This window comes from Anolis carolinensis, chromosome 6 (genome assembly GCF_035594765.1).
Source record: "Anolis carolinensis isolate JA03-04 chromosome 6, rAnoCar3.1.pri, whole genome shotgun sequence".
In the NCBI taxonomy this organism is placed as follows: domain Eukaryota; kingdom Metazoa; phylum Chordata; class Lepidosauria; order Squamata; family Dactyloidae; genus Anolis; species Anolis carolinensis.
The window spans coordinates 118,833,584-118,851,887 of record NC_085846.1 but is presented as its reverse complement, the minus strand read 5'-3'; the positions used below and the strand labels follow the sequence as shown (position 1 = coordinate 118,851,887).

The following is an 18,304-nucleotide window of genomic DNA, read 5'->3' as shown; positions in this document are numbered from 1 at the left end:
AAACAAAGCTTAGGAAAGTTACTTTTTTGGACTGCAGCTCCCAGAATCCTTTAGTCTGTTGGGGCCAATGGCTGGAGAATTCAACAAGCTGTAGTCAAAGAGTGCAATTCTCCAGTGAGCTAGAAATATATTCCACACATGGACACTCTATGAACTATCTTTGCCTCCTGTTTCCTTCTCCTCCAGGCAAAAGGAACTGTCTTGGCGAAGGACTGGCCCGGATGGAGCTCTTCCTCTTTGTCACGACCATCCTGCAGAATTTCCGCCTGAAGTTCCCTCCGGGGGTCACCAAGATCGACCTCACCCCGGACGTCAGTGGCTTCCTGAATATCCCGCGCCAGGTGCCCTTCTGCTTCTCCCCACGTTGAGGAGCCTTCTCTGCTGCCATGAAGTTCTCATGAAGTTCTCTCCTCAGTGTTGATGCTGCCATTCTACTCTTCATTGGGAAGTAAAAAAAAAAAGGACTAGAGATATACGAACAGTGCGCATCAATTTTCTCAAAACCAAATCGATCTTACCCAAGACATAGGTGGCTTCCTGAACATCCCATGCACATCCTGTTCTGAGCAGCTCATTTCGTCCCATGAAGTTCTCATGAAATTTTATCCTTGTTGTAGATGTTGCCATTTTACTTAGAGGACTCTTGTAACTCGGTTGCCATACTTTGGCTCACCTCAACTGCATCCACTTCAGATTTCTGTTCTCCACTCATTGCCACCTGGTCCTCTCCTCGTGGCTAGAAAATGGATGCCAAGCTTTGACCCCATTCAGTCTCCCCGAGCCCAGTAGATGTGGCAACCAACGGCACGAAGCATCCATTCCAGGACCTTGGGGGCTACCACGGGATTGTGGGACAGACATGGAGGGGTTGAGGAGGCTGAGGGTGAATGGGAGCCCAGGGCCATTGGGACTCTCTGTGGTGAGGTTGTTATACATTTTGAACCTAAAATGTTCTTTGATCTGAGACTGGGACAGTTTCCCAGACTCATGGAGAACTCAAGTGGACACACATGGATGTTATAGTTGTTTTATTGATTACTCGGGTAAGGGGAAATATCTCATTCACACTGCCATTCTCCTTTCATACTCAACAAGTACACCTGTCTCTTCTCCGAGTTGATAATAGAATCATAGCATTAGAAGATATCCCTAGAGGCCATCAAGTCCAAACCCTTGCCATGCAGGAAAAGCAGAATCAAAGCACCCCACACAGATAGCCAGCCAGCCTCTACTTAAAAAGATAGTGGGTGGCAGGTGTTGCAGTGGTGACAAGTCTGGCACACCTTCAGCCTGGAAAGTCTCTTACTTGTATAGGGTTCCTACACCTCTCCAGCCAGGTGTGGCTTGTACAACACTTGTTAGAAATTGTTCTTTACCACAGAGGTGCATCTTCAACTCGCTTTATGGGTGGATCTACACTGTAGAATGAATGCAGTCTGACCGCACTTGAACTGCCATGGCTTAGTGCTATGGAATCATGGGAGTTGTCATTCGACAAGGTCTTTAGGCTCCTCTGCCAAAGACTTACTTACTTACTTACTTACTTACTTACTTACTTACTTACTTACTTAGGCGATCCCTCGTAGGTCGAGGATGATGGTCCTCTGTTTCCGATGTCTTGGGTGTGTGTCCGCAGGTGACTGAAGAGACCTATTCTTGACCCGCACGTTCTCCCGCAGTGAGGACATCAGTTTCCAGGTGGAAGGCGGTCCTGGTCAGGGTTGGCTTGACGCTCCTTCCTCTTGGCACGTTTCTCCCTTAAGCCCTCCATTCGTGCCTCTTCGAACTCCGCAGCACTGCTGGTCACAGCTGACCTCCAATTAGAGCGCTCAAGGGCCAGGGCTTCCCAGTTCTCAGTGTCTATGCCACAGTTTTTAAGGTTGGTTTTAAGCCCATCTTTAAATCTCTTTTCCTGCCCACCAGCATTACGTTTCCCGTTCTTGAGTTCGGAGTAGAGTAGTTGCTTTGGGAGACGGTGATCGGGCATTCGGACGACATGTCCAGTCCAGCGGAGTTGATGGAGTAGGAGCATTGCTTCAATGCTGGTGGTCTTTGCTTCTTCCAGCACGCTGACATTTGTCCGCCTGTCTTCCCAAGAGATTTGCAGGATTTTCCTGAGGCAACGCTGATGGAAACGCTCCAGGAGTTTGGTGTGACGTCTGTAGACCGTCCACGTTTCACAGGCGTAGAGCAGGGCTGGGAGGGGAATGGCTTTGTAAACAAGCCCCTTGGTCTCTCTACGGATGTCCCGGTCATCAAACACTCTCTGCTTCATACGGAAAAATGCTGCACTTGCAGAGCTCAGGCGGTGTTGTATTTCAGTGTCAATGCTAACTTTTGTGGAGAGGTGGCTGCCAAGGAAGCGGAAATGGTCAATGTTTTCTAATGTGACACTAAACTGCCATGGCTCAGTGCTATGGAATCATGGGAGTTGTCATTCGATAAGGTCTTTAGGCTCCTCTGCCAAAGAATGCCCTACCAAACTACAGATACCAGGATTCCACAGCACTGAGTCGGTGCAGTTAAAAGTAGCATCCGATTGCATTAATCCTACAGTGTAGCTGGGCCCTAAGTCTATCACAGTTATACTGCAACTTCTTCTTAGTCTTAAAGGCACTTCGAGATCTATTTGCATATGGTTCTAACGAGGGTCAGATGAAATATCTTGCCCTCTGCTTGGATTAGAAGGAGGATTTGTCTCGTATTTCTGCTTCTTTTGTAAACTGGGGGAGTGTTTTTGAATTTTTTGCAGGATCAGAGAAAGGGAACTCCAGGTGGACTTTGGAGCTAAGATCCACATAAACAAAGTGTCTTCCAATTTCTCCTGTACGCTATATTTCCTCTCTGTTTGCAAAATACTGCTCAATTAAGCTAGTTCATATATCTGAAATACTATTGATCATTTTTGCCGAGTGTTAGGAAATTTATTTACTTCATTTCTACCCCACCTTTCTCGACCCTGAATAGACTCAAGGCGGCTTAGAAATACGGCAAAAATTGAATGCTGTATCGGTACAATAAAACACACCTGATCAAAATATAAATAATCTAAATAAATAAGCAATGAAAACACATAAACCAATCAAACAGATTAAAACCATATAAAATCTCATGTCCAAATCGTTTTCCAAATCCATAAATCTCATTAAGGGAGATTGAGGGAGATTTTCACAGTTCTGAGTCTATTCTGCAGAAAATTCACCCATGCATTTTTGTGCAGAAAACAGTATTTTGGACATAGAATTTTGTTTGTTTCTTTTTTGCACTGACAATACAGGGAAATACTTATTATTTTGCAGATAATAAGTATTGTGAGTGTTCTTTGTTCAACCTGCCGTTCCTACTTCTATGGGGGTCCTTGCCCTTATGCCCAGCAAGTGTGGAACCTCCTTCTCATTTGCATGGAAACTCTGTTCTTCACTTGACATGTGCCAACTTGACTCCAATTCCAAGACAAAGTTAGGAAATCGATCGGGTAAATAAAGGAGGAATACAAATATGGGCTCTGTTCCATGGTTATATAACTGTGATTTTTTTTTTCTCTGATGATGACTGAACTTATTTCACGCTTCCTGTTGATTTGGATTCTGGACTTCAGAGAAAGTCTATCTCTGGACTTCAGTCTCGTTGCTGCTTTCCACACCACAAAAGAGAGAGAAAAGAGCTGAAGAGCCATGGAGGTTTTGGGGACCACCACCCTCTTCCTGGTGGTCTTCCTGGTCCTGTTTGTGGCCTGGAGGAAAGTGGAGGCCAAGAGGAGGAACTGGCCCCCGGGCCCAACGCCGCTCCCGCTCATTGGCAACCTCCTCCAGCTGAAGCCCACCAATATTGCAGAACAGTTTAAGAAGGTAAGGAGGGAGATCCTGGACGTGGTTTCTGAACCCCACCACCAGAGATGGGAGAAGTTCCTTTTACGCCTCAAATGCAACCCACACAATGTTTCATCCAGACATAGGTTTGAGAAGAGGGATTCTAGCTGCCCTGGTACAAGAACGGAGGGATCTCTCCAGGCTTTGACTGTAGCCCCATCTACACTGTCATATGAAATATGGATTATTTTAAATTGTAAATCGCTCGGAGCACTCTGGTGGAGAGCGACTAATTAAGAAATAAAGTGAAGTTAAGTGAAGTGATTACACCATGTAATATGATTTTTGTTCCTGGGTTATAAATGCAATTTGCAAATTGGCTCTATTATAAAAACATGGTTTATTGAATTTAGTTTATTGAACTGCAAAAACTTTGTTTCTATGTTAGGGACATCCTAAAGCACATTTTGTTCTAGTTTTCCCATGAATCTCTCATCATTGAGTCTCAACCAATTCAACCGAGTTTATGGCAACCACAAATACAAAGTTTCTGGAGTAGAATAACTACAGGAGAGTCTCACTTATCCAACATAAACAGGCCGGCAGAATGTTGGATAAGTGAATATGTTGGATAATAAGGAGGGATTAAGGAAAAGCCTATTAAACATCAAATTAGGTTATGATTTTACAAATTAAGCACCAAAACATCATGTTCTACAACAAATTTGACAGAAAAAATAGTTCAATACTCAGTAATGCTATGTAGTAATTACTGTATTTACGAATTTAGCACCAAAATATCATGATTTATTGAAAACATTGACTACAAAAATGTGTTGGATAATCCAGAACGTTGGATAAGCAAGTGTTGGATAAGTGAGATTCTACTGTACTTTCAAAGTTAGGACTGTACAATTAAACAGGAATAACACTTTCAAACCAGGAACAGAATTTGTTTATCAATTTTTGTTACATAGTGTTGCCTGCTTTGAATTGATTTATAGGGCCATGTAGACTCATATAATCTAGTACAAAGCAATTAATTTGTATTATCTACTTTGATAATCTGGATTATATAATAGTGTACATCCAACCTGTGAAGCCAACAGGAATCCTGAGTATTGAATGAATGCAGTTTGATATCATTTTAGCTTCCATTGCTCGATTCTGTGGGATAATGGGAGATGTAGTTTGAGAAGGTCTCCAGCTTTCCCTGCCTCACCAAACTACAACTCCCATGATTCCATAGCACGGAGCCATGCCAGTTACAAGTGGTGTCAAACTGCATTCATTCTACAGTGTAGAGCAGGCATGGGCAAACTTTGGCTTTCTAGGTGTTTTGGACTTTGAACTGGCATGACTCCATGCTTGATAGACCATATAATCTCTAGTTTCTTAGATTAGGTTGTTATGACTTCTTAACCTCAGATGCCATGTGTTCTATATCTCAAAACTTATGCTATCTAAGAGTATGGGGGAAACCGGTGCCATTTTTGGAAGCAGCAGGTCAAACAGATCTAAAAGCAGGGCCAATATTTGAGGCACCAACATGTGTCTTGGCCAGTGTCATTGTTCCACTTGGAGATATGGAATTTTTCCAAGCGATTTTTCTTTTCCTGGGGCAGAAAGCCAAAGCATGTTGGTATCACAGTTTTTAAGGGCAAAGATTAAAAGAGAGGAATCGATCTTAGCTGAGGAGATGGAAGGGTCAAGATGTGGACCCATTAGGGCCGAGGAGAGATTGTGAGCATGTGTGTTCGAGAGAAGGAACATGACAGTTATGCAATGTTCTTGCACTGGCCAAGAATATTGCACAATTTGAGCATTGCATGAATACAAAGCAGAATTGAGTTAAGCTGTTTGCCAAGGGGTGTGTCTACACTATAGAATCAATACAGCTGAGCACAACTTGAACTTGTGGCTCAATGCAGTGGAATCCTGGGAGTGGTAGATTTACAAGGTCTTGAGCTTTCTCTACTATAGAGAGCTAGAGGCTGACCAAACCTCAAATCCCAGGAATATATAACATTGAGCCATGCCAGTCAAAGTGGTGTGAAATTGCACCCATTCCACAGGATAGATGCACCCAGAGAAGGTTCGAGATCTTGCAAAGCTACAACTCCCAGGATTCCACAAAACAAGGCCATGTCTATCAATGTGGTGCCAAACTACATTAGTTCAACAGTGTAGATGCACCCTAAGACACCACACCCTTGAAGACACCCAATGGTCAAAGTGCTCCCAATTTCACAAGCCAAAAGCAAGAGATAGTAATAAATACAGTAGAGTCTCGCATAAACGGGCCGGCAGAAGGTTGGATAAGCGGATATGTTGGATAATAAGGAGAAATTAATGAAAAGCCTATTAAACATCAAATTAGGTTATGATTTTATAAATGAAGCACCAAAACATCGTGTTATACAACAAATTTGACAGAAAAAGTAGTTCAATACGCAGTAATACTGTGTAGTAATTACTGTATTTATGAATTTAGCACCAAAATATCATGATGTATTGAAAACATTGACTACAAAAATGCATTGGATAATCCAGAATGTTTGATAAGCGAGTGTTGGATAAGTGAGACTCTATTGTAATAATAACTTTTTTTTTGTATCCGGCTTCCATTTCCCCGAAGGGACACAGAGTGGCTCACATGGGGACAAGCTTGATCAAACATGGGTTAAAAACACAATCAACAATTTAAAACATCATATCGACATAAAATAAACATAAAACGACATAAACAACTTCAGCAGCAGTTTAGAGCCTGGGTAATAATAATTACTGGACATTCAGAGAATTAGAGTTGTGCATAAAACTCTGGGTAATTCATGGTGTCAGGCTGTCATAAGTGAGTTGGAGAGACGTGTCAGTGATAACACTAAAAACCTATGCGACAGGGACTGTGATAAAGGGCAGTGGCTGAAGGTGAGGTATCATTGGGCTGAGAATCTTGTGAGACGACTTACACAAAGGCACACCGGAACATGCACGTTTTTAGGTCCTTGCGAAAAGTAGACAGGGTGGGTGCCTGTCTAATATCCCTGGGAAGGGAGTTCCAGAGCCGAGGGGCCACCACCAAGAAGGCCTTCTCCATTGTCCCCACCAACCATGCTTGAGAAGGAGGTGGGAGCGAGAGGAAGGCCTCCCCGGCAGATCTTAGAGCCCACGTAGATTCGTAGGAGAGAATGCAATCGTGGAGATAAGCAGGTCCAAAACCATTTAGAGCAATGATGGGCAACCTTTTGCACTTGGTGTGTCAAAATTCACCAAAAAACCTAGCATGACTTGGGTGGTGTGTCACTTCGAGAAAAAAACCATAATTTCGCAATATGTATAGTTTAAATAACAAAAATATATAATTGTAATATATAACTGTATTTAATAAATCAAAAGCTATTTACTACCATTATTTCCATGTACAACAATCTATGGTACCTCTTGCAGTTTCCACGCTGATTTCTCTCTATTGTAGTTTCAATGTAGTCATGAATAATGAATAATAATAATAATATAATATAATAATAAAATAATAATAATAATATAGTAATAATATAATAATAGAATAATAATTGAGATATATATACATACACACACACACACATATACACGTAACATGCATTATTCCTATGGAGTAAACAACAAAACCACTGGACCAAATCACACCAAATTTGGCCACAAAAGACATTAGTCATCCAATCAATCTGCATGTGGCAGCGTGTCAGCAAAAATGGCGAGGCGTGTCAGTGCTGACATGCGTGTCATAGGTTGGCCATCACTGATTTAGAGCTTTATAGGTGATGACCTGCACCTTGAATTGGGACCAGAAACTTATCAGTAGCCAGTGGAGCTGTTTAAACAGGTGGGTTGACCACTCCCTGTAGCTCGCTCCAGTTACTAACCCAGCAGCCAACCTTTGTACCAATTGGAGTTTCCGGGCCGTCTTCAAAGGCAGCCCCACATAGAGCACGTTATAGTAATCTAGTCTAGAGGTAACTAGGGTGTGGACCACCATGGCCAAGTCAAACTTCACGAGATAGAGCCGCAGCTGGCGGACCGACACCTGAGCATCAAGCATCAGCGCTGAGTCCAAGAGGACCCCCCGACTGCAATGGTCCTGAGTCCTTAGGGGGAGTGGGACCCCATCGAGCACAGGTTGCCACCCTAGACCCCGGTAAGATAAGACGGTGGGTGTGGCTATTGACTCACTGGTTGATTGCAAATCCTATTTTTATCTCCCCATAATTCCTCATACCGCCTATTTTCTACCAACAAAAGCCTTGGCCTACGTCCAAGCATTGCTTGCAAATAGAATAAACCCATCAATCAATTGGGCTTACTTAGCTCTTGTTTCATTCAACAGTAGATCCAGTGGGTTAACCCTACTTGGAAAAATGCAATCTTGATTTCAAGTAGAGTAGACACATCCAATCCACTGAGCCTACTTACACATTGACTTAACATTCAACAGTTGATTTAGTGGGCCAACCCTAGAGGGAACTAATCGTTTGTATACAAGATGTAACCTGTTTTTCCATGGCCTTTATTGCAAAATATAATAAATTTGGCTCTCTTAGCTCCAATACCTATCCTGACATCCCTCCAATATCTTTGCAGATGAATAAAAAGTACGGATCGGTCTTCATGGTGTATTTTGGCTTAGACCCAGTGGTGGTCGTCTATGGCTATGACGTGGTGAAGAAGGTTTTATTGGACAGCGGAGAGGAATTCCTCAACAGGGGAAGCTTCCCTTTGGTAGATAAGACCAACAAAGGACTCGGTTTGTGGTTAATGTTGTTGTTATTGTTGTTGTTGTGTGCCCTCAAGTTGTGGTGACACTATGACGCTGAGAAAATATGACATGCTCAAGATCACCCAGTACTTTTGCTCCGATTTTCTTTCCTTGTAAAACAAGGTTTTTCTCTCTTGATTGAAACCCAAAACAAGATGAATGTGAACCCAAAATCTTCATTTTTGCAACCAACCAAAGCACCAGGTGGACACCCCAAAAGACCCCATTTTTTAAAGTTGCCATAATTTGATAAAATTGACCTAAAACTGTGCCATATGCCCATCTAAATGCATGCAAATATCCAGGAGAAAATACCCCAGATGTTGCCAGAACATGCCAAATAAGGGAATTGCTGTATCATCCCTATGACTACTGGATATGGCACCATTTTATTTCCAGGACCACCCCATCTAAGGTCTATTTCCCACTCCATTTCAGCTCCAAAACCAAAGTGGATTTTGATTTACCATAAGAAGGAACTTGTCAGGAGTAAGAACAGTTGGACAGTAGACCCTAATGCCCAAAAAAGGTGATAGGCCTCCTTCTCTGGAACCACCATCTTTCTTTTGGCTATTGGTTCCACTGTTCAAACTCTCCTTTCTAGATATCTGCCAGTTCTTGGGATGCGGTATCTAAAGATCCTGCATGAAACTCAACAGTTGTTGGAGCCCATTCCAACTATATGGATATGGTAACCTAGCCTGCCCAAATACTTAGTAGGACCAGATCTCATCTGATCTTGGAAGGGTTCACCATTATTAGCACTATGGGGAGGAGACTGCCTTGGAGACCAGGTGGTACTATAGGCTGTATTTCAGGGGAAAGCAATGGCAAAAGTACTTCTGAGGATCCCTTGCCTTAAAAAACCCTGTGAAATTCATTTTTCACCATATGTTAAGAAGGGACTTGAAGGCACATTTAGACACAAGATCTGACTTTGGTCCCTTTTCCTCAAATGCTGAAGGCTAGAACTTCCAGAGCTTGGAGAAAGGTGCCTTTTTAGACAGTGGCCATCCAAATAAAAGAACGTTCTCCAAGGAATCCCAGATACCCTGGGCTCTGTTTCAGAGGAAGGAACTGGCAAAACTACTTGTGAGCCTTCCTTGTGAAATCAATGCAGTCACCATGATGTCAGGGCTTCTACGCCATCATAAAACTCCTGTTCTTGTGAAAGGGATTCTATTAGTTCTTGCAAAAGGGATTCTATTCTATCCAAAACCACAGTTATAATGTGTTGTCGAAGGCTTTCATGGCCAGGATCACAGGGTTGTTGTATGTTTTCCGGGCTGTATGGGCATGTTCCAGAAGTATTCTCTCCTGACGTTTCACCCACATCTATGGCAGGCATCCTCAGAGATTGTGAGGTGAGAATGCCTGCAATAGATGTGGGCGAAGCATCAGGAGAGAATACTTCTGGAACATGGCCAGACAGCCCGGAAAACATACAACAACCCAACAGTTATAATGGTCTTCTGCTAGAAGAACAAAAAACATAGAGATTTCTGTTCTTTCCAGAGGATAGGAAATGAGCCAGAGAAACTCTTAACACCGGAATGCAAAGAGGACTATCCCATTGCCAGGGTCCCAATTACGTAATGGCACCACATCCCATCTCATCTTGGAAGCTCAGAAGTGTCAGCCCCGGTTGGGACTTGGATGGGAGCCTGTCAACAAATCCATAGACTGTATAACACAGGAAGGAACTTCCCAAACCACCTCTAAGTTTTCCTTGTCTAAGAAAACCCTCTGATATCCATTGGGTCACCATTAATTGGCCAGTGACCTGGAGGCCCTGGTGAAGAGTCCATGATTTATTCTCCAAACGTGTGAGCTCGTTCCTCTTTCGGTCTCTCTCTTCCAGGCATCATCATGTCCAATGGTGAGCGGTGGGTCCAACTTCGCCGCTTCTCCCTCATGACCTTGAGGAACTTTGGGATGGGAAAGAAGAGCATCGAGGAACGGATCCAGGAGGAGGCAGAGCACCTGATGAAGGAGCTCAGGGACAAAAGAGGTGAGTCCTCACACCTTGACACCTGGCACTTTTAAATGATTAATCCAAATGAGAAATAATGCAACTTTCATCTTTTCTGTTATTGGTTACTTAAGGTGGCCATTGGGTGAAATACTACTTTCCTAGTCATTGCTACAAACTTAACTTTGAATTTGAATGTCTAGTTAGTACATGTATTGCTGAAAACCACAGGTCTGGTGCTTTGAATTTAGGGCGATTAAATGGAATGGTTCTTCAAAAGGAAAAGGAAAACCTTGTTTGCCATTTTAGGAAATTGATGAAAAGATAAGGGGTTTTTTTTCTGGAGGACGTGGAATCCAAGGTTGGATACAGAGGCTCCCAAAGCTAGCTTCCAGATGTAGAAGCCATCTCCAAGAGCCACTGTGACATTCAATTTCTTCTTCCATCCCCCAAGATGAAGGAAGGAGTAATCTGTATATACCTCTAGAAGAGAGTAATGGAAAATAAAGATGAGATATGGGAAGTTGTGGGTTTGTAATACGAGGGCTATCCACAAAGTAGGTTACGTTTTGGATTTTAAAAAGGACAAAGTATAGGATAAATCATTTACCATATGCAGCTGAAAGACACATTCCAATATTACAATCTCATGTAATCCCCATTGAAATCTAGGCACGTTTCATATAGATAAATGAGTTTGAAAAGTACTGCTCCAGTAAATTCCCGCTTGTGTCCTCAGCTCTTCCCCCTTCTCCCTTCCTGCAGAGTAGCCAAAATGCCGCGCTGCCAGCCACGCCCCCATTGTGGGAAACGGAGGAGAGAGGCAGCAAATTTACTGGGGAAAACCTTTTCAAACTCATTTATCTATATGAAACGTGCCTAGATTTCAGTGGGGATTACGTGAGATTGTAGTATTGAAATGTGCTTTTCAGCTGCATATCATAAATGATTTCTCCTATACTTTGTCCTTTTTAAAATCCAAAATGTAACCTACTTTGTGGATAGCCCTCGTAGCTTGTCCTCACCTACACACTTTCCCTTGGTCTTTATGAGATAAATAGGGGTGAAGTTTTAAGTCTGATGGGTGGGAGAGGAAAAATTGGTTCATCATAGTGAAACATCAAATAACAGTCAGATTCAAACTCTGATCTCCTACAGTCCATCTCCCATTCCCAAACCTCTACTACTTTTGCTCTCTTTCCATCCAGGGCAGGCCTTCAACCCACAACACCTTTTCAACTGCATCACATCAAATGTGATCAGCCACGTCCTTCTGGGGGAACGGTTCGATTACCATGATGAGGAGTACCTCCAGATCCTCAAGCAGCTCATTGATGGTGTCCGACTGGAGAGCTCAGTCTCAGGACAGGTGAAGAGGAGAAGGAGAGGAGGAGGAGGAAAACAGGGAGAAGGAGGGGAGGGGGAGGATGGGAGAGGAGGAAGAATAGGAGGTGGAGGAGAAGGAGGAAGGAGGAGGAAGCAAAATGAAGGTGGAGAAAAGGAAGAGGACGTGAAGGAGGAAGAGGAGGAAGTGGGGAGGAAGAGATGGAGAAGGAGGAGGGGCACCAAAGGAATGGAAAGCAGCTTGGAATCAGTTGACGTAGGACTGCAGAGAGGAAAGATTGCTTTTTGGACAAGTGGTGTTACTAGGAGGGTTTGGACCACATCTGGGGACACCATCGTAAGGGGTGACCTCAGTAGAAATGCCCCAGGTGTCCACTTCATGATGTAACCATGAAAAAAGATGTCTCCCCTGTAACTCATGTTCCAAAATCCATTTAATTCACTAGACGGTTGTCCCTGCTAGTTGCAATTTGCTAAACAGTTGGATCAAATTCATTAAGCAACTGGATTTAGTTCCCTGAAAGGATTCATACTCTTGTTCTCTCTCCTTCCTCTCCCCTTCAGCTCTACAACTTCTTCCCCAGGATCATGGACTATCTGCCTGGTCCTCACCAAACCTTCTTCAAAAACATCTATGGTGTCCAGACCTTTATTGCCCGAAAGGTAGAAGAGCATGAGAAGACCTTGGATCACACTGATGTCCCTCAGAACTTCGTAGATGCCTTCCTCCTCAAAATGGAGCAGGTGGGACTTGAGAGATGGATGGGACATGACGGGTAAATCCCCAATGAATTCTGGAGGTTGTGATTTTCTGGGATATTTCTCCTTCTTAGCCAGAGAACAATGGTGCCACAGCAAACTACAAATCACAGGATTCCATAGGATGTAGTGGTGGCAGTTAACGTGGTATCAAATTATTTCACATTTCAAGGAGATATGCAAGCTGACTGGACATTTGTGTTGTGGATGATGGTTCCCCATAATTCTCTCCCTTTGCAGGAGAAGAACAACCCCACAACAGAATTTACTAAAGAGAATCTGATGATGACCATTTATGATTTATTTATCGCTGGAACGGAAACCACCAGCACCACCATCAGATACTTCTTCATGACATTGGTGGAGCATCCAGATATCCAAGGTATTTCCCAACAATTGAGTCCATTGTCTTTTCCTGTAGCACTTGTCGTGTTTTCCAGCTGGCTGTCCCATAAAAAGTTACACCTGGAGCATCTTATCTTGGGATGGCGAAGAGAAAAATATCCCCCCAGGTTTCCTTGACTGTCTCCTTCCTCATATCTGCTCTCCCTTCTAGGGACCTTCTGAATCCCGTTTGTTGTCTCATCTGCAGATCTTCTGTACTGATTCTCAGTTCCAATGAGATTCACTCTAGTTGAATCCAGAAAAATCCAGATTTTAAATTGATATCTTTGGAGAGGTTGCTGATGTCACTTCCTCTTCCTTGTCACACACCTCTCAATCCTCTCTTGGAGGAGAGACACCTTAGCTTTCCTCTGATGTCCTTCCTACTTCAAGAGGAAAGCTTTACTCTAAGCAAGACTCCCAGCCTCTCAACATGACTCAACTTCAGATTTCTCTTTCCTCGCCTATCTTGCTGTATATTCTCAAATATACACCAATTATTTTCATAAGGAAAACATCTCAGATCATTGCTTACCAGGAATGATTCTTCTTTTTCTTTGTTATTGAGTGCCTTCAAGTCATTTCTGACTTCTGGGAACCCTAAGGTCATCTCATCAGGGGTTTTCTTGGTAAGTGATTTTTCAGAGAGGTCTTCAGAGGAGAGAATGTGATTTGCTCACAATCTCTCCAAGGTGCTGACACCAAAACAAGTCCAATACCTTGGAGACCTCCATGGAGGTCTGAATGAAAATCCAGAAGACCGCCTAATATGTAAGCCTTAAGATATTGTAATATGGTGAATAGAAGGGAACAGCAGTCTTTCTGAATGCTCTCCATGCCTTGTCTTTGACTCTCCTTTCAGCCAAAATCCAGGATGAAATAGACCGCGTGATTGGCCGGGAGCGGATGCCCACCATGAAGGACCGTCAAGAGATGCCCTTCACAGAGGCCGCCATCCACGAAGGCCAGAGGTTCCTTGACCTCGTCCCCTTAGGCCTCATTCGTATGGTGAAAAGAGACATAGAGCTGGAAGGCTTCACCATCCCAAAGGTACAGACTGAAGTTTTACCAGGAGTCCAACTTTGTCTTCAGTTCTATTCAGGTTCCGCAGATCCATATGAGCCTTCCTGAAGACTACGATCTCCTCGGAAGGCCCTTCTTGCTTCTCCAGTGTCTTTGCAGGCACATTTGGTGGCCATAAGGAATATAGGGTGTGCATCTACACTGTCAGATTAATGCAGGTTGACACCACTTGACTGCCATGGCTCAATGCAATCGAATCATGGAATCTGGACTTTACAAGATCTTTAGGTTTCTCTGCCAAAGAGTGCTGCGGCACCAAATTACAAATCCCAGGGTTCCACAACATTGAGTCATAACAGTTAAATTGGTTTCAAACTGTATTCATTTGACTGTGTACCTATACCTCAGTAACTGCTTCTGGATTTTAAAACTTAGGGAGACTGGAATGTCTCCTGCCATCAAGTGAAAAGCGTCCTACAACTACACTCAGGAAATACAATTAAAAGTTGCTAATGAGAACTCTGACAAATGATTAACTGTTGACATTGCTGACTTGTTAAACTTTTGGGGAAATACAACACATTTACATTATCAGAGACAATGGCTTTTTAAGTTAAGGAAATGCTTACAAGGTTCCTTACATTAAGAAGGAAGTCAACACAAGGCTCCTTACTTTTGGAGTCCCAAAACGGGATCATGGACCACATGCAACTCAGTGTCACCATGCCTTTGTGCAAGCACCGCAAAAGAATTGTTGACTCTCTTAGTAGTTGTGTGTAGATGTTTACCTAGTTCTCTTCCCTGTTTGGTTTGTTTTTTTTTTTTTGCTTTTTTGGAACAGGGGGCCACTATCTACCCCATCCTAAGCTCTGCGCTCCATGATCCTAAGCAATATGCAAATCCGTATCAGTTTAACCCGGAGCACTTCTTGGACAAAGATGGGCGCTTCAAGAAGAACGGAGCTGACATGCCTTTCTCTGCAGGTAGGTATTTCTGAATAGCCAGCTTTTGGGAATAACTAGCCCTAGGTTGACTTATAAATTTGCACATAATCCTATAGGGATTCCCATCTATATAGATAGATTGATAGATGGGATTTATATATATATATCCAAAAATGAAAATATGAATGTATGTTTGTTCCCCAAAGACTCCTACATGGCTTGCTGGATGTGCAGCAAACTTAACACACATACCCTTCATTATCTAACTTAAAATACTGGGAGGGTGTCAACTAAACAACCCAGCTCATTCTGGACTAGGGCCCCAAAAACTAATAAATGTGTATTTATATATGTAGTACTCAGAAGCAAGCACAAGAGGGCAGTACAGAGATAGAAAGGCTACCTCAGAGGGAGACATAACAAATAGAAGAAGGCCAGAGCACTGCTCGAGGAAAAGAGCACTGCCATGAAAAGTTGCTAAGAGAAGTCTTCTCAGAGGACCAGACAGGAAGGAAGTGAGCTGGAGAAGGAGAAAGGAGTCCTTAAAATGACAATACATGGGTAATAATAATTTAGTTCTTGACAGAATCCTGTACTCAGAGCAGTGTGTTTTTTATGGATGGAGAAAAGGTCCTATTGGAAAATGCATACCTAGGTAACACTTGGTACATATGCTACTTATATATAACCGGATAGTAAAATGTGTCCTTCATATACAATGGCAAAACCAAGGTTTACTTTTTGCAATTTAAAACAAAAAAAAAATCCATTATCGGGTGGTAGAATCCATGCATAAAGAATCTGCGGATCCAGAAGGTTGACTGTCAATAATTCCCCCCACCCCAAACCAAGTATCTTCTGCTCGGCTCTCCTGCAGGAAAGAGGAACTGTCTTGGCGAAGGACTGGCCCGGATGGAGCTCTTCATCTTCATCACCACCGTCCTGCAAAACTTCAACCTCAAACACGCTCCCGGAGTGCCCAAAATAGACCTCACACCGGACGTCAGTGGTATTCTGAATGTCCCACGCCAGGTCCCCTTCTGCTTCACCCCACGCTGAGGAGCCCATTCCACTCCCATGAAGTCCTTGTGAAGTTTTCTTTTTAGTGCAGATTGTCCCATTTGAATAGCAAGACATCAAACTGACCTCACTACAGACGGCAATGGCATCCTGACCATCCCACACCAAGTCCCTTCTTCTTGAGTTGAAGTAGCCATTCCACTCCCATGAAGTTCTTGTGAAGTTTTCTTCTTAGTGCAGATTGTTCCATTTGAATAGCAAGACATCAAACTGACCTCACTACAGACGGCAATGGCATCCTGACCATCCCACACCAATTCCCTTCTTCTTGAGTTGAAGAAGCCATTCCACTCCCATGAAGTTCTTGTGAAGTTTTCTTTTTAGTGCAGATTGTTCCATTTGAATAGCAAGACATCAAACTGACCTCACTACAGACGGCAATGGCATCCTGACCATCCCACACCAAGTCCCTTCTTCTTGAGTTGAAGTAGCCATTCCACTCCCATGAAGTTCTTGTGAAGTTTTCTTTTTAGTGCAGATTGTCCCATTTGAATAGCAAGACATCAAACTGACCTCACTACAGACGGCAATGGCATCCTGACCATCCCACACCAATTCCCTTCTTCTTGAGTTGAAGAAGCCATTCCACTCCCATGAAGTTCTTGTGAAGTTTTCTTCTTAGTGCAGATTGTTCCATTTGAATAGCAAGACATCAAACTGACCTCACTACAGACGGCAATGGCATCCTGACCATCCCACACCAATTCCCTTCTTCTTGAGTTGAAGAAGCCATTCCACTCCCATGAAGTTCTTGTGAAGTTTTCTTCTTAGTGCAGATTGTTCCATTTGAATAGCAAGACATCAAACTGACCTCACTACAGACGGCAATGGCATCCTGACCATCCCACACCAATTCCCTTCTTCTTGAGTTGAAGAAGCCATTCCACTCCCATGAAGTTCTTGTGAAGTTTTCTTCTTAGTGCAGATTGTTCCATTTGAATAGCAAGACATCAAACTGACCTCACTACAGACGGCAATGGCATCCTGATAGTATGTATCAAGACATAGCCATGACCCAGTGAAGATAATCCCCTGAGACCATGAAGACTGGGCAAACCCTCTGACTGTTTCCCAAGCCAGATAATCACCAAACCCATTGTTTATGTGTATGGCTTCTCGCGTCAGCCCAGATAAACCCAAAACTGTTTATCTAGTTATATGATTCACTTGAAGCTGAAATATTGCTGCCTGCATAAACAGAGACTTAGACTATGTGCATGTGTTAAATTTATTGACAACCAAGCCTTTGATTACCCAAGATCATCACCTTGTGTTCCAGGGGACCTGCACCTTGGTTTTCTGAAGCTCCTATCTTTGTTCGGCACAAAACTGGACATTTGAGCTCATCAGAAGCCCATCAATAAATCTTTACCATTTGTTTTCCCCATATTGTGTCCTCCCAGGAGATCTTTCTTCAGCCGATTGATCCTTCACTCTGACCAATCTCCAGCTGCATTTCTCCCTTCCAGTCAATCCTGGCATGGGTCCTAGACAGTTTGTTTCTGGCCAATCAGGGGAGGGAACTGAAAGTCTGAATAGCTGTCAGAACTATACAAGATGTCTTACATTTCTCTGTATGCTTATGAATGCACATTTTGAAGCAAATTGCTGTACTTTTTGGCCAAATTGTGATAGACGTCTGTGGTTTGTTTTCAACCTGGTGAGTGGGTTTCTCTGTCCTGGCCTATCTGGTGTTGCACACACTTGCCAGGCAAAGATCCCCTTATCCACAGTCCTAGTTAACCACTACAGTCTGGACCTTTAAAATCACTTGTTTAGTGTTCCACCAATTTAGCCAGTCCTTGGGTGCATCTATAGTTTAGAATGAATGTAGTTTAGACCCACTTTATCTTTTCTATGGATTCCTGGGAGTTTTAGTTTTGCAAGATCTTTAGCCTTTTCAGCCCAAGAGTGGACGTGACTCACTAAACTACAACTCCCAGGACTCCATAGCATAAATCCATGGCAGTCAAAGTGGTGCCATACTGAGTTCATTCAAACATTGATAGATGCACCCTTAGTCAGAACAGAACTGTAGCTTGCTTTGCATAGAATAATTGTTTATCTTGGTGACACTTCACCTACAAATGTATTCCAATAATCCTCAATATTTCTAATATTACCCATGTCATTGTTGGTAATCTATTATTTCCTTTTTCTACTCTCCATTTTTAAATAAAATGATCAGTAAACA

The 18,304-nt window shown here is 43.0% G+C and overlaps 2 protein-coding genes across 2 annotated transcripts in view; both read left to right on the top strand.

Annotated features, from left to right (window-relative positions):
- The window catches only part of LOC100555225 (cytochrome P450 2C19), a 14,797-nt gene extending 11,295 nt beyond the window's left edge, over positions 1-3,502 (top strand). The window contains exon 9 of the mRNA XM_003225914.4: positions 187-3,502. Coding sequence (XP_003225962.2) covers positions 187-368 — 182 coding nt within the window. The 3' untranslated portion in view covers positions 369-3,502. The remainder of the gene's footprint in view (positions 1-186) is intronic.
- On the top strand, positions 1,870-18,304 carry LOC100555426 (cytochrome P450 2C20). The gene is made up of 9 exons (XM_003225915.4): positions 1,870-3,848; positions 8,430-8,592; positions 10,466-10,615; positions 11,785-11,945; positions 12,485-12,664; positions 12,920-13,061; positions 13,926-14,113; positions 14,928-15,069; positions 15,908-18,304. Exons 1-9 carry the CDS (start codon positions 3,675-3,677, stop codon positions 16,087-16,089), a joined length of 1,482 nt encoding a protein of 493 aa, XP_003225963.1. The 5' UTR covers positions 1,870-3,674; the 3' UTR covers positions 16,090-18,304.